This window comes from Perna viridis, chromosome 2 (assembly GCF_037379345.1).
Source record: "Perna viridis isolate PV_CMFRI_1.1 ecotype Kerala chromosome 2, ASM3737934v1, whole genome shotgun sequence".
Classification (NCBI taxonomy): Eukaryota; Metazoa; Mollusca; class Bivalvia; order Mytilida; family Mytilidae; genus Perna; species Perna viridis.
Window position 1 is genome coordinate 24,298,562 of NC_142446.1, and position 15,504 is coordinate 24,314,065.

The 15,504-nt window shown below is 33.3% G+C and overlaps 1 protein-coding gene across 1 annotated transcript; it reads right to left on the reverse strand.

The window, feature by feature from the left end:
• Positions 1–3,907: 3,907 nt before the first annotated feature.
• LOC148624178 (peroxiredoxin-5, mitochondrial-like) lies at positions 3,908–13,590 on the reverse strand. Its single transcript, XM_088571012.1, has 6 exons — positions 13,417–13,590; positions 9,729–9,863; positions 9,001–9,042; positions 8,448–8,537; positions 6,221–6,315; positions 3,908–4,816 (listed from the first exon to the last, which is right to left on the reverse strand). Exons 1-6 carry the CDS (start codon positions 13,588–13,590, stop codon positions 4,678–4,680), a joined length of 675 nt encoding a protein of 224 aa, XP_088427138.1. The 3' UTR covers positions 3,908–4,677.
• Positions 13,591–15,504: the final 1,914 nt, after the last annotated feature.

Below are 15,504 nucleotides of genomic sequence, written 5' to 3' on the forward strand. Positions count from 1 at the left end.
AGCCCGCAGCAGCGCTACGCTTTTCGTAAAAGGCGAAAAATTAGTGCTCAGAACACTGTCCTTGGGCTAGGGCCTCATCCCACAGAGCAACTGGGTTGTGTGCCCCAGGTGGTGAAATGGGGTGCTCCTGTCATGCTACATGCTTACTCCTACAACGTAAAAGCTTGGAATTCCGTTCCATCAGTTCAAGACTTTAATCTGAATATAATAGCATTAAAACATATGATTTTTCAACGCTGTATACTTCTATTCCCCATACTCAGTTAAAATCCCGACTTTAAAAACATTATACATTGTACTAGATGGTACACCTAGATACGCAAATATATAGTTCTTGGTTGAGATTTCTCATACTTTTAAGAAGTAATTCCAAATCATCTTCCAATATACAGAGTAAGATGCTTACAAAATGCAGGAATTTTTAATTGACAACATATTTGCCTAGTGTGGTGGACATGTTTTTTAAAAAAAGGTCGGCATTCCAATGGGAACAAATTGTGCTTCTTTACTTGCTGACCTATTCCTTCACTCGTATGAGGCTGACTTTATAGCTGTTCTGATCCGAAAGAGTGAATATTGTTTGGCTGTAGATAGCTAGATCCTTTAATCTCAGTTTCCACTATACAGATGATGTATTATCTTTAAACAATTGCCCCGCGCAGGTCCGGGTGTTTAAAGAATAGGCCTGCGGCAGTGCTAAGCTTGTTGTGAAAGGCGACTAAATAGTGCTCAGAAACCTAGCCGGGGCCTAGGCGCTCTGCCTACAGAGCAACTGGGATGTGTGCCCCAGGTGGTGGAATGGGGTACCCCTGGCATGTTACATGCTGTGGTTGTCAAGCTATAATATGGAAAACCTGACCACAAACCATAGTGGTGCACAGTGTTGGGAAAGATGTCATGTTTCTCGCACGTTAAAGAACCCTGCTGTGGTATTCGTTAGGAGTAGGAACCTTTGCGCTCCGCCACAGGAGGCTAAATTGCCCGACCTTACCCATCCCCCCTTTTTCTAGTGGCAATCAAAATTTGTCGACCCTATAATCCTTGTGCCCATCCTTTTTTTTTCATTTCATCATCATTTCATGTTCATTTTATCATCCATTTCATGTTCATCGTCTGAATATAGCTGAAATATTGCTGCTTGGACGCTAAACCCCAACAAACAAACAATCTTTAAACAATTCTGATTTCAGGGATTTGATACATGGCATCTACCCCAAAGAACTTGAGATAAAGGATAATACAGACACTGTGAAGTCAAACTCATATTTTGACCTACACTTAGATGGTCAAGGAAAACTATTGACCAAACTTTACAACAAATGTGGTGACTTTTCATTCAGAATTGTCAACTTTCCTTTCATCTGTGGCAACATCCCTTCAGCACCTGCTTATGGAGTTTTCATATCACAACTCATACATTATGCCAGAGCTTGCCGAAACTACGCAGACTTTTTGTATTGTGCTAGAACTAAAAAATAGGCTTCTGGAACAGGGTTATGTCGCTACAAGACTGAAGTCATCACTACAGAAATTTTATGGTCGGCATCATGAACTTGTGGATCTTTATGGTGTACCCATCTGCACAATGAAAACTGATTTATTCAACCAGCCATAGTTTTCCTTTCCTTGTTTGTCTACCCCAGACTTGACTTTTTATGAGCAACTCGTTGGGTGTTTCTTGAAAAGCAGAGGCCCGCTTACCCTACATATGCACCTGGTCCATGCTCCCAGTTTTTAGTGGAGTCTGAGTTGCTCATTTGCTTTTGTTACTTTTTATGTATGATTTTATTTACTTTATGTTTTAATGGATTACATTCTTTTGATTACTGCTATAACTGTTTAAGATAAGCCTGTAAACAAATTTCAAAAGAAACACACTGCATCTGAATCATCAAAATCGGATTAACAATCAACTATTCTAATGACAACACCTGGTTTACTTTTTGCCCTTATTTTCAAAGGGTTGGGGCAAAAAAAAACAAAAAAACAAAAAAGAACTATAGGACCTTCTGCATGCCATTTCCCTAAGAACAATGTGTTAAAATTTCAAAAAGATTGGAGAAATTTTACTCTAGTAATCGTATGTAAACGAAAGTTAATGGACACCTTCGAACACAACAAGATAATACCATTATACATACACATTTTTTGCAGTAGTATAAAAACTTAAGATATTTTTTCAACCCGACACACTTTGGCCCCTTATAACTCAAAAACCTTAAAAGATATCTGAAATTTAAAAAATGAAGGCAGGATGATTTTGAGAAATCGTATGATTTTTATCAAAATTTAAAAAAAAAAGGTTTATAGAGCTTGGGCACCTTTGGCCCTTATAACTTGAAAATTGTAAGAAATATCTGAAATCTGATTGAAAAGTGTGGGCAGGAATTTTTAATCCAAGAAAAAAATACCAATCATACTTAAATTAAACTAAAGACTCTAAAGACACTAAATTAGTTAGCCACATTCTAATTTTTGTTAAAGCAGCCATGTTTTTTCTTGGATAAATATCACTGACACTCATACTTAAGGAACAATCATATCAACTTTCATTGAATTTTAACCAGCAGTTTCTGAGTGGAAAGTTTTTAAAAAAGTAATAATGTTAACAATAGCCAAATAAAGAAACACAAAAAAAGGGCACCAACTCATCACGGCCTAGCAGATTTACAAGAAAATTTGACCACAGATAGATCTCGTCATGCTGAACAATGTAACCACCCCCACTCGTGTCCAAATTTGGTCCAAGTCTTGTTCTAATTGGTCCAGTAATGTCAGAGAAGAATTGTTAATGGCGATGGACTATGACGAAGAATGCTAAATAAGCTAAAAAAAAAAAAAGATTTTATTTTGCCCAATTTAGTATACATGTACATACCCCTTTTTCAACTCGAAAACAATGAAAGATACGTCATCTTGTAAAAACCTTTAAAACAGAATTTAAAAGATTAAAACAAAAAGAGAACATTGCCATCTGAATCATCAAAATCAGATTTACACTAATTCTTATGATAACACTTATTTTCCCCCTTACTTTCAAAGGGTGGGACAAAACCCTCTTAACACTATAAGACTCCACCATGGCTCTAGGAATAATGTGTTGAAATTAAACTTGACTTTGCCCCTAATAGAACTAATACCCAATGCAGCCAGTTGAACACTGTTCATTGGAGGACCAATGTGGACAAATGATTCATATTAGAAACAATTTATATGGGATAAACTAAGCACTTTTGACACACAATTTTGCTGCCATTTCTAAAACACCTGACTCAAACCACATTCAGAACTATTTTTTTGGTGTTGGTGACAAGATACATTGACAAAATGTGACTGCAAATTTACTTTAAGCAAGAATTCTTAACAAAATGCACATCCTTGTATGGTAATTTAACACCCCTTAGTTTCATAACAATCCTGCAAGTTGTAGAGGAGGAGTTGCAGACAACGTAATGTCTTAAACATAAATTCCTTACATTAAGCACATCTCCATATGTTTATATTACATCCCACAAATCATTCATAACAATGTTGCAAGCTGCTTTGAAAATAGTTTGGACGGGCAGACTGACAGGATGAATCCTATATAACCCCAAAAATTTGTTTGCAGGGAATATAAAAAAAGATTTAAAAAGTTTTACTTAAGTTGTTGTATATAAACAAAAGTCAATGGAAGCAAACGATGACAAAGTAATACATTTTTTTGTGGTTGTATAAAAAGTACTAAAGGTATGCTGACTCATTTAAAGTATCTTTTTAAAGTAACTTTCTACACCAGGATTTCAGAATTGTAGAAATGAAGCTTATATTTACCATCTTCTTGGAAATGACACATTTGGCTTTTGTGTTTCACAAGGAGAGATTTCTCATTAGATAAAACAAACTAAGCATGTCATGACAATATACATGAATGTCACAGAGTTTTTATTACATGTTATAGAATTAAGAAATTGCACTTCACTATTGATGAATTATTCTACAGACTATAGTTTCTATTATTTCTTGTTTGCAAATTAATATTGTATATGGTCTTTGTCGTGAAAAAAATCTTTTATGTGTCAAAACTAAAAAAAAAATGTAGTACCAAAGTTCCGACTATGTAGTTTACATTGAAATTTTATGCTACAAATTTGACTTTCTGAAAGTGTTTTCACTGGTCAAGCTATCATATATGTAATTTTAAATACATATTTAATATATTATACCAGGCACATGGCTGCAAATTGAATGCAGGTTTTTTTACAAGGATATAATGATAGTACAAGAACAAGGACAAAATTATCAACTGTAGGGATTTTTAAAAAAAAGAAAAAAACTGAGTGATGAGGGAAAGTGTGAGAAATACAATTAAATTACTGCCTGTTTCTGTCTTTTTGGGCCTGAAATTTATGTACATATTAAAAAAATTGATCTATCCAGTGATTAATGTAATCAAACAATAAAATCACCATTTTATTTCAAATGTCTAGGTCCTGTTTCAAAACATCCTTTTATATCTCATTATACAAAAGCCTAACTGTAGGATCCATCTACAATAATCAGAGAAAAATATCAAAACATGGGGCACAAAATAATAACATTCTGAAGTCCTCCACACAAATCAGAATATCAAAATATATTGTCAGAGCAGTTTCTGAATGCAAATCCACACTATTACAATTGTAAAGAACACATATACTATCTTGGCGCCAACTTTTCTGGGTTCACAAATTTCCCTTTTGAAAAGTTTTTGATGCAGAGTAAACAAGCAAGTCCTGTGTGGTTTGGTTCAGTCATAATACTTTTTATAGTGCCGTCTTCAATGAGTAGACAATATCTGCAATGAAAAATTTTGTAATAAGTTACATACCAGAATGTGAAAAGGCAATGAAAATTATCACAGGAAAAGTAACTGATTTAAATAGCATGTATTTGATGATATATTCACATTTTAAGTTTAACAAACTAGTTACAAACAGATGAAGCCATATTTCATCAACAATATAAAAAAAATCTGAAGCTAGTGTAGCGAAACAGAACAAAGTGGTTTTTATGTGTAAGAACTATTTAGTTTCATGTCAATACTTGTTCATCACAGGTTAGTACAACATTATATCTGCCTACTTTTGAGAATGCTCATGGGGTTTTTACATGTGATATAGTCCTCGGAAACCAATGAAACAATTTCACGGGCTTTGATTCATCAATGTGTTGTTTTCTGCTTTTTTTTTAAATATGACAAAAACAAATCTCATACACAACTTATTTGAATCTTTGGATATAATAGTGGTCAATATTGCTCTTTGAAATAAATATTTTGGAGCTCTCATGGGTGAAATCCTACACAAAAAGTGACATTTGGTAGGTATGCAACATATAAGTATTATTTAATTTCATGACAAAACTTGTTCCATACAGGCAAGTACAATATATAAGTATTATCTAATTTCATGACAAAACTTGATCCATACAGGCAAGTACAATATATAAGTATTATCTAATTTCATGACAAAACTTGATCCATACAGGCAAGTACAACATATAGTATTATTTACAGTGTAGTTTTATGACAATACTTGTTCCAACTATACATTGCTCCTAACGGGACTAATATCACCTGCAGCCTGTTGAACCTTGTTCAGTTGGGGACCAATGTGGACAAATGATTCATATTGGAAACCATTTTTATGGGGAATATACTAAGCACTTTTGACACACAATTTTGCTGCCTTTCTAAAACACTCAACTCGAACCACAGTCAGTACTATTTTTGTTCTTGTTGAAAACACAATTTGAGAGAATGTGACTGCAAATTTACTTTAAACAAATTCCTGACAACATGCACATCCAAGTATGGTAATTTAACACCCATACGTTTCATAATAATCCTGCAAATTATTGAGGAGGAGTTGCAGACAACGCATGAGACCAAGTTTTGCTGAAAAATGTCCAAGTTCAGCAACCTTCATTCTTTGTTTATGGGGAGTCAGTCAGTACTATTTAGTTTCAAAACTTGTTCCTTATAGGTAAGTTCAAATTTGTTATTTTCTTGTAGTAACATTTAATACAAGTGACCCAAATTATCCCACAGATCCTAATTGACCACATCAGAACCAACATCAGCTACGGAAAAAAACATCATAACATAATTGGAACTACTCAACCCAATTGATTGCACCAGTATGACAACATTTTTGTGACAGTTATATTACAGTTATCTAGGAAAGATTAAGATATGAACCTTTTAGATCTAGTGTTTCCTAGGAGTTTCCTGCTGTCCAGATCCATCTGCATTGCTTTTGTAAATTCTGCTCTGGGGTCCGCAAGCATTCTTATCTATGATAAAAATAAAGAAAACTTTTTGAGGCATTATATGTCAAAAGCGAATGAAGTGTGAGAAAAATGATGATAATAAAAATTGATATTTTGGAACTTTAAACAACTATAATGCACGACTTCCTCAAAATAACAATGTAGATCAACACAACAAAATCTAAATTTAATGCAATATTTCAATGGTTTAGAAGACACTGATACATACAATAACATGCTTTGAAGGATTCAAATGGATACCATTGCAGAAGTTTAACCCTGAAATGTTTGGGCACATATGGACATAAAATTCAAATTTGATATATTGATGGATTGATTATGGTTAAATGTCCTATTGTAGATAGTTTATATCTGTCAGGATGAGAATGACTGACCAACCAAACAGACCCTGCTTTGTACTAGTCTAACACACTAAGTCAGATTTTTATTGTGCTGGCTCACAGAAGTAACAGCCTGCAGGTAGGCATGCCATTACACATAAACACATTATTCTGACTCTCAGCGGACCAGTCTTTACTATATCTCTTAATATTCTACCAATTTTGAAGTCTCTGACAGGACTCGGCTGGCATCAAACCCACTATTGAGGTAAGTAAGCATGCCACCAAGACCACCAAGGCGGTTCAAATTTGATATCCTGGTTGTCTGAATTTTGATTGTGATATGACATTAGACACAGAATAAGAATTTGACAGTTTTTGGGGCCTTAATCCTAAATGGTTCCAGTAACAACCTCTAAATCCATCATTTTAGATGACTCGGGTATGGTTTAAGTCCACAGCATTATTTCTACATTTTCTGTCCAAACTTTCTAACGATATGCAAATCTTCATATGATAATCTAACTCTCTATTGACTTTCATTACAACCCTGCAAGTTCTGAAGGAGGAGTTGTGGACAACGCATCAGACCAACTTTTACTGAAAAATGCCTTAATTCAAACAGCCATCACTTCTACAATTTTTGCATAAATGTAAATTCCTGACAATATGCACATCCCAATATGGAAATTTAATACACCATAAAGTTTAATAACAATCCTACAATTTGTTGAGGAGGAGTTGCGGACAATGCATAAGACCAAGTTTTGCTGAAAAATGCCTCAGTCCAACAGCCGTCATTTCTACAATTTTTGCTTAAACACGTATTCCAGACAATATGCACATCCCAATATGGTAATTTAACATGCCACTATGTTTCATAACAGTCCTGCAAGTCATTGAGGAGGAAATGCAGAAAATGCATCAGACCAAATATTGCTGAAAAATGCTAAAGTCGATTAACCATCATTTGTACAATGTTTGCCTGAACTTAAATTCCTGACAGTATGCACATTTCCATGTGGTTATATTACATCCCGCAAAAGTATCATAACAATGCTGCAAGCTGTTTAGAAAATAGCTGCAGATAGACAGGGTGAAACCTATACCAGTATACCCCCAAACTTTGTTTGCAGGGGAAATAAATATGAAATTGATATAACAAAAAGAACAAATCATGTTACTGAATATTCAGACAGGAAAATACTACAAAACCTGAAATTATTTGAACATATATTTTAATTTTATACCCCCCCCAAAAAAAAAAATAACAGTCATTCCTTGTAATATAATTCCTTATTATATAGATAGTAGTGATATACCGAATGTTTCCTGTGTAAAAAAATTTGATAATTTACACTATGTTATAAATTCTGTCATGTCTCTCTTGGACTTTCTCCAGACAAAACATCGCAACACAAATATCAATCTGCCGTATACAAAATTTACAATTCATGTGGTAAATAGAAATGAATAATGGAGGAAATCTATATAATAAATAGGATAATTAAATGGTTATCTTGAATAACCAAAATATGATCACTCGTGCCAAGAACACATTAAGATCTTGTGCACAGAACAAAATCTGCACACTCGTTAAATCAAGGCGTTCTTTGGCACCCGTGTTTCGGTTATTCACTCTTTCCAATTAATTATCCCATTATTAAATGGAAGTTAAAAAATATAATTCAAAGAAAATTAGAGTTTCAGTTAAGAAAATATTTTTTTAGCAATATACAGATTAACATGGAGCATAAATATTACAGTCTCTGCATATAAAAGTCACATTAGTTGAGAGTGTACAAAGTTAAATACCTTTCCAGCAGCATTGACCTGCCGACCCCAAGCTGACATGACAAAAGGATCATTGACAGCAACACAACATATCAGATCAAACCCTTCATCCTGAAATGTTAAATACCATTATCTACAAGATTCATATCTCGAATAGCTAACTGAGAACTTATTTCGTATAATCTGTTCAAAAATTAGAAAAAATTTCGAATATGGTAATTCAATTACTGATGTTTTCCAGTCCAAATTTTTAGAATTGATTTGTAATAAAAAAAACCATAATTTTCTTTGGTTTATTTGGAATCTTGGAGTGTCATATTGTGGACCCATCAACATAAATGATGTCACAGTACTAAAGCAGGTTATATAAATAACCTGGTTTGCCCAATTGAAACTAACCAACCAGAAGACTTTTTACACTTCAAATTAAATCATTGCAAAATGTACTTACTATCCAGTAATATACTTAGGAGTTCAGTAAATAAACATGTTACTGTCAAATTAATTTCTTTGTCATTTTATCACTTTGATACATCAGATATCATTTTTATCATAATCCAAAATGCATACATACCTTAAATTTTTCATAATTATCTAGGTATTCAGGAATGTGAGACTAAAAAAAAAACAATGCTTAAATTAATTAATTTTCAATGCATTTCCTATATGAAGTTCAGGGTTTAAACCTAAAATTTTGGCTTGGTAGCCCACTGATAAAATTTTGGAAGCCAATGTGTATAGATCTTTACAACCACAGAAGAAATTTTAGTGGCCCACACCAAATTTTAGGAGTCATTGGCAAGTGGGACCCTGCTAATTTCAAACCATGAAGTTTAAACATCAGCCTATACAAAGTTGATATAATTTGATACCACAAATCATTTATCAACGTATTTCAGAAAATGATAATTTTTGTTTTACAATAATTTAGATAGGAAATTTTCTTACTCGTCATATACCATAAAATTTGGTGTCCTGTTGCATATTTTTGCAGCAATATAACTTTCAGCACTGTGCTACTAGTATCTGAATTATCATTTTGTTCCTATACATGATCGGCTTAATGTCGGGAAAAGTCTGATGAGCAATGCTACAATAGTTTGCACTCCATTATCTAAAATTTATAGGGCACTAAGCACTGCCTTAATTCTAACAAACTCCTCATTCTTCTGATGTAACATGTACATGTATCAATATTATAAATCAACAATATGAGGAAAATTTCCATTACTACTTTTGACCCTATTGACAGTCTTCAAGTTTCCTAATGAGAACTGACTATTAATGGATGTAAATTACTACCTGTGTACATCCTGGAGTAAAAGCCCCTACAACAGAAAACAAAATGCCTCTTTTTCCTTTAAATAGCTCATGAGGATTTACTTCATTTTCAGGAGAATCTTCATACAGACATACTGAGGGTAAAGTTTCTCCTATCTACAAGACAAAACAGTATTTGATAAATGTATGCACACTAGGTAAAAAACAATGATCATCCAGAGTGTGTTCTGATTAAAGTGCATAATTTTCTTATCCCAAGCAAGCATTGTTTTCCTTTATTAAACCAAATTTGTAACAAACATAAAACTGATAATAGAATGTTACAATGTATGTCTGGTAAATGCCAAACTTGAACATAATTTTGAATCCCTGGAACTGCTTATTTTTGTTTTATCATTTTATTCATAAATAAAAAATAATGGTCATTTAGGGTGAGAAACAATTCTGCAGCAGGTTAAACTGATGTCATGCTGGTGATAAATGAAACAACCGTCACTGGAAAATAAAATGTATAACAAATGTACCATATATAGTTACATACATGAAGATGTATAGGGCATGCACAAAATGAATTGCATAAATCGAAATACCTTCATTCTACATACATGTACATTGTCTGTCCTACATGTATACTACAATGTATAAATAGTTAATAGAAGAGATTACGACAAGTTCCAAGGATTTTTCTAGTCTACTATAATTCAGTTTCAGTTTTGAATGTTATCTTGTCGGGATCAAATCGGGCCTTGTATAATGAGTACACAATTTGGCAAAAAGTTATTTTTGTACAAATGTATCCCAATTCCCACCTGATGGCACAACTTAATATTTTCCCTCTACAAGTACTTTGCACGAAAAATGGTAATCATTTACAAAAAAAAAAAGAAAAAGAAAACTGGACAATTTTATCGCCCATTTCATGTTCATTGCAAGAATATGGCTGAAATATTGCTGCTTGGGCATTGTACTCCAACAATCAATCAATCAATCAAAGACTGGACAAGGGTAAAAAGAAGTTAACTTTTCTCTTCCTCCAGCATGTGGGCACTTCAAAGTCTAGGAAGGGTAGCAAGATTAGGCTTCATAGGTACCTATGGTTAACATACATTGTATAAGGTTAGTCTAAAAACAGGACAAGCATTTTCAGAAACATTTTTGCCTGTAACTTGTACTTAATGGAATTCAAAAATTTAAAATGATTTCTGAAGAAGAACATGAGGCTACCAGGAGCCTGAATTGCTCACCTGGTTGAATTTTGTTTTCCAAGAGCAATAAATTCAAGCAATTGTCCAACTGTTTTAACTCCAGAAGACTTTGGTAGGACTTATTTTTAGGATCATTTCAGCAATTGGAAGTTTCTTTCTATCTATCATAGTTTTCATGATATTGGCTGAAAACTTAAAAAAAAAATCAAAACCCTGTCATTTTCCCCTTTCAAGGGCAATAACACTTAAAAGGAGTTGTCTGACAAATTTTATAACTGAAGACTTTTGTAGTCCTAATAATAAGAATCATTTCAGCTATTGAAAGAATTTGGCTTACCCTAACGGTTTTGGGGATATGCGCAAAAAACTACTGTCTAACCCTATGTTCTATTTTCAGTAACAGTGGCCATTTTTTTTTATGGATAATAAATCCCCACATCAGTTCTATGGAATATACCCCTAAGAAAATTTGTACTGAATTTGGTTTCAATTGGTCTAGTAGCGTCAGAGGAGAGGATTTTTGAAAGAAATAATATTAAAAATAGCAAGAAACATTGAAAAAGGGCAATAACTCCAACATGGCTTAACAAATTTAAATAAAAATTTGACCGCTGATAGATCTCATCATGCTGAACACTTTTGCCTCGTCAGAATTTAGCTAAACCTAACACTTATGAAGATGTATGCAAAAAACTACTGCTTGACCCCTATGTTCTATTTATAGTAACAGCAGCCATGTTTTTCGATGGATCAAAAATCCCCATATCAGTTCTATGCAAAATACCCCAAGGAACGTTCATACCAAGTTTGGTTTCAATTGGTCAAGTAGTGTCAGAGGAGAGGATTTTTGAAAGAAATAACATTAAAAATAGCAAAAACATTGAAAAAGAGCAATAACTCCAACATGGCATAGATCTCACTAACCACTTCCGGGTCAAATGGCCACCCCCCTATGTAGTACCAAAAACACACTGAACCAAGACATATGCATTGTAAGTGCATTATTTGTGTGTATTATGATTAAAAGTAGTCAAAATAAAGCTGAGAATGTGTACTTCAAAATCATATATGTAATTAACTACAAAAGTGTATGAATATTGTTTACATGTGTGAGTAATTTGCCTCCATGCTGTCAGTTAGCAGAACAGGTAAAAATGTGAATTTTCAGTAATTTTTATTCAAGTAAATTTTGTGAAGAATTTCTACAATCATCGTATCATTAGCATAATGATTTTGGAAGCCTTATTTTCCAAGCTTCGCAACGGTATGCAACTTTAAGATGTCATTTGTCCTGGGAATTCACAGTGAGACTTTGAAAATTACTTTTTTAACATGTAAAGTAATGGAAACATTAAAAGTGGTTAGTGAGACCATAACAAATTTAAATGAAAATTTAAACGCTGATAGATCTCATCATGCTGAACACATCTGCCTCGTCAGAATTTAGCTAAACCTAATGGTTTTGGAGATATATGCAAAAAACTACTGTCTGACCCCTATGTTCTAATTTTAGTAATGGCGGCCATGTTTTTCGACAGATCAAAAAACCCACATCAATTCTAAGCAAGATACCCCAAGGAACATTCATACCAAATTTTGTTCAAATTGGTCAAGTAGTGTCAGAGGAGAAGAGTTTTGAAAAATTGTTAACGACGACGACAGACACCAAGTGATGGCAATAGCTCACATGGCCAGGTGAGCTAATAAAAGAATATGTTAAAGTGAAAATTTGATAGGACAGACTTATTTTGTTCAGTGACTGGTGTCAATTTATATATGGGTACAGTAACGAAAGACCAGATACTTGAAAACTACTTAAAGTCTGCCAAAAATCCTTAACATATTCTTAAATCTAAACTTTTTTGCAATATTTTGATATACATTTTGTTGAAATATATTAAAAAATAAACTCAAAATCTTGACTGGATGAACTTTTTGCAACAGGAAATTTTCAATTTGGTATAGGATGGTGAAACAAACCAAGTTATTTTTTTTCTAGATCATAAATATCCGTCAAAAAATATTTACAAGTTCTTAAAGCCTATATCAAATGGTATATTTTGATATAAAAATATTTAATTTATGAGAAGGTTAAAGGAAAAAATCTTGACAGGATGGGCTCTTTCTGTTGCATGATTTGTGCATTTTTTTTTACGGGGGTATGGTAATAAAACATAAAATATCTTAATTTAATTAAAAGTCTGTCAAAAATATTCTTAAAGCTTTTATTTTTTTTTGCTACAATTTGATAAATAGATATTTTAAATTAAATTAGAGATAAATCTGAAATCTCGACAGGACAAACATTTTTTTGTGACATCACATAAAAAATGAGAATATTTTTTAGTCTAAATACTTTGAAGTACAACCATGAATATTCGAAACAAGACTGATACCAACACCAATACGCAAATCATGAATAAAAATGTTGGTTTGAGATTTGTTTAAATGTTACAAAGGCCAAATCCTAGAGACAATCTGTCAAAGAACCAGGTAATGTTTACCTTGAATCCACGACTAAAACGTTTGAAAAGGGTTGAAGTAACATTTTTTTGAAGAGCTCTCCTGCCTTGATTCAAAATGCATGGTGTCATTTTCTCTAGTTTACAAATTTTCATAGAACTTGAGGAACATCTTGCATCTTTATAAGGGCAATAACTCTGGAAATAAACCGACATCGGAAATAGCGTAAATATAGTTCCGTGATTTATTCCCATTATTGTTTCTATTATATTGTCCCTGCTCCCACTATCAAATATACAGCTCGATTACAGTTTTTATACCAGCCGGGCTGCATAATTTGATAAAACGCTGAGAGCAAGGCCATGAAGGAGCAGCTGGAGTGATTTTTTAAATTATAATAAAAATGGCTGAATAAAAAAAAATGGGATAAGTTAAGAAAATCCATAACCCCCTCCGATAACAAAATGGCTGGTACCATAGTGTTTTTGTGATTTAGAATTAATATTGATTAAGTCACCATGCGATATCGAAAATGAAAATCTAAACATGTGTAGATATAAGTATGCTGCGGCAACAACTTTTAGAAAGATGAAGTAACATCTTTTTTTTAAGTTTAAGCACCATCGTATAACCGTTAAAATATTAAGTACCTACCGAGATCACCAAAAGGTCTTCAATAAGTGTAAACACACTTTTAAGTAAGTTCTGAAAGGCTCCGACAACAAAAGTAATAAAATCCTCCGTAAAAGTACAATGGAACTTCTTTAAACTAAACTAAAAAGTCAAGTAACGACACGAAAACACATTGATGACCAACATCTCCTTCACATTTTGTTTGAAATAATGTGCTTTACAGACTATATATCCATAAAAAAACCTTGGTAAGCAACACAATTTTAAATTAAGAACCTGCAAGCGCTATCATACTTTTGTATCAAACTTTTGTCAAGGTGAAAAAGAAACTGGTAGTTTGTGAAATTGGTACCCCTGGGAGGAATCGGTTGCGTATATTAAAATCGGACACTTTATTATAAATACGAGCAAAACTGGCCAGTTGTGAAATGTAAATAATGTACGAGGACGCTTCGGTAATATCACCATCTAGGAATGGAAAATTAACAACAGCGAAATCAAAATAGTCTCTTATGTCATATTTCTTTTTGTGAAGGCTGTCATTTTATAATGCTGTATCTAAATCAAGAAAAGGTGTATGATAACTGTTTATGTTTTACTTGGTCAACTTAAGTTATTTTGGGTAGAAATCTTGAACATAATTTTCGAAGTTAATGATTTCCGACCAAAATATCATCAAAATACCTAAATCACGCATCAGATCATTTTTTAAATGAAATGTAAATCGTAACAATAGAGGAACAAATCGGCTATGAGAGGAGCACAATTAATCCCATTGGAATACCAACAACCTGTCTGTATAGAGTATAACCAATACGAATATAAACATTGTCAATTAAAAATGCATTGATCATATCTAAATATGTCCAGTGTAATTATCCCGTCTAAAATCTTCGAAAAAAAGCATTGAAGTCATAAATGAACTGAGAGCCAGACTTACCAAAGGACCATTAAATATGGCAATATAACACTTGCTGGAGGACTTAAATAAAACCGGATTTGAACAGCTTTAATTTAGGTTACAGACCACCAATTCAACCAATGAGCATTTGGAACGTACGCAAAAATAGTCCTACGCAGAAATTACCCCTGTTCCTCTTAGTGCTGTGAAAAAAGTTCTCATCTTATTTTAAAAATTTAAAGAGTTTCTGAAAGGAAAAACATTTCTGTACATTTTATAGGTGCATTTTGCTTCTTGTGATGTGAAGCCTAATCTCCATAATGATTTTTAAATATACCCCTATCTTGTGAAAACACTGGGATTTCCCATGCTATTTATAGACCCTTCACTTCCGGTGACCAGTACTGCACTGCAAGTCTGCTAACCCCACATGCCATTCTGAGGATTGTGAGCTGACATATGTAGAATCATGCTGATATATAGTCATCTGCAGGTTAAAGTTAAGGTAAAGTCCAGAGAAGCCATTGAATATTGTGAAATTAGCATAGAAGCCTATGGGAAGTGGAATTAGTGGTTTTTAGCCTTAATGAAGTTT

What these genes read in the sequence shown, in the direction of transcription:
- LOC148624178 (XM_088571012.1), bottom strand. Translation starts at nt 13,590, where the DNA reads ATGTCGGTTTATTTCCAGAGTTATTGCCCTTATAAAGATGCAAGATGT. An exon ending in TTACTCCAGGATGTACACAG is followed by an intron (nt 9,043 to 9,728) that starts GTAGTAATTTAC and finishes TTTTTTTTTTAG; the next exon opens with TCTCACATTCCTGAATACCT. An exon ending in GGAAACACTAGATCTAAAAG is followed by an intron (nt 4,817 to 6,220) that starts GTTCATATCTTA and finishes TTTTCATTGCAG; the next exon opens with ATATTGTCTACTCATTGAAG.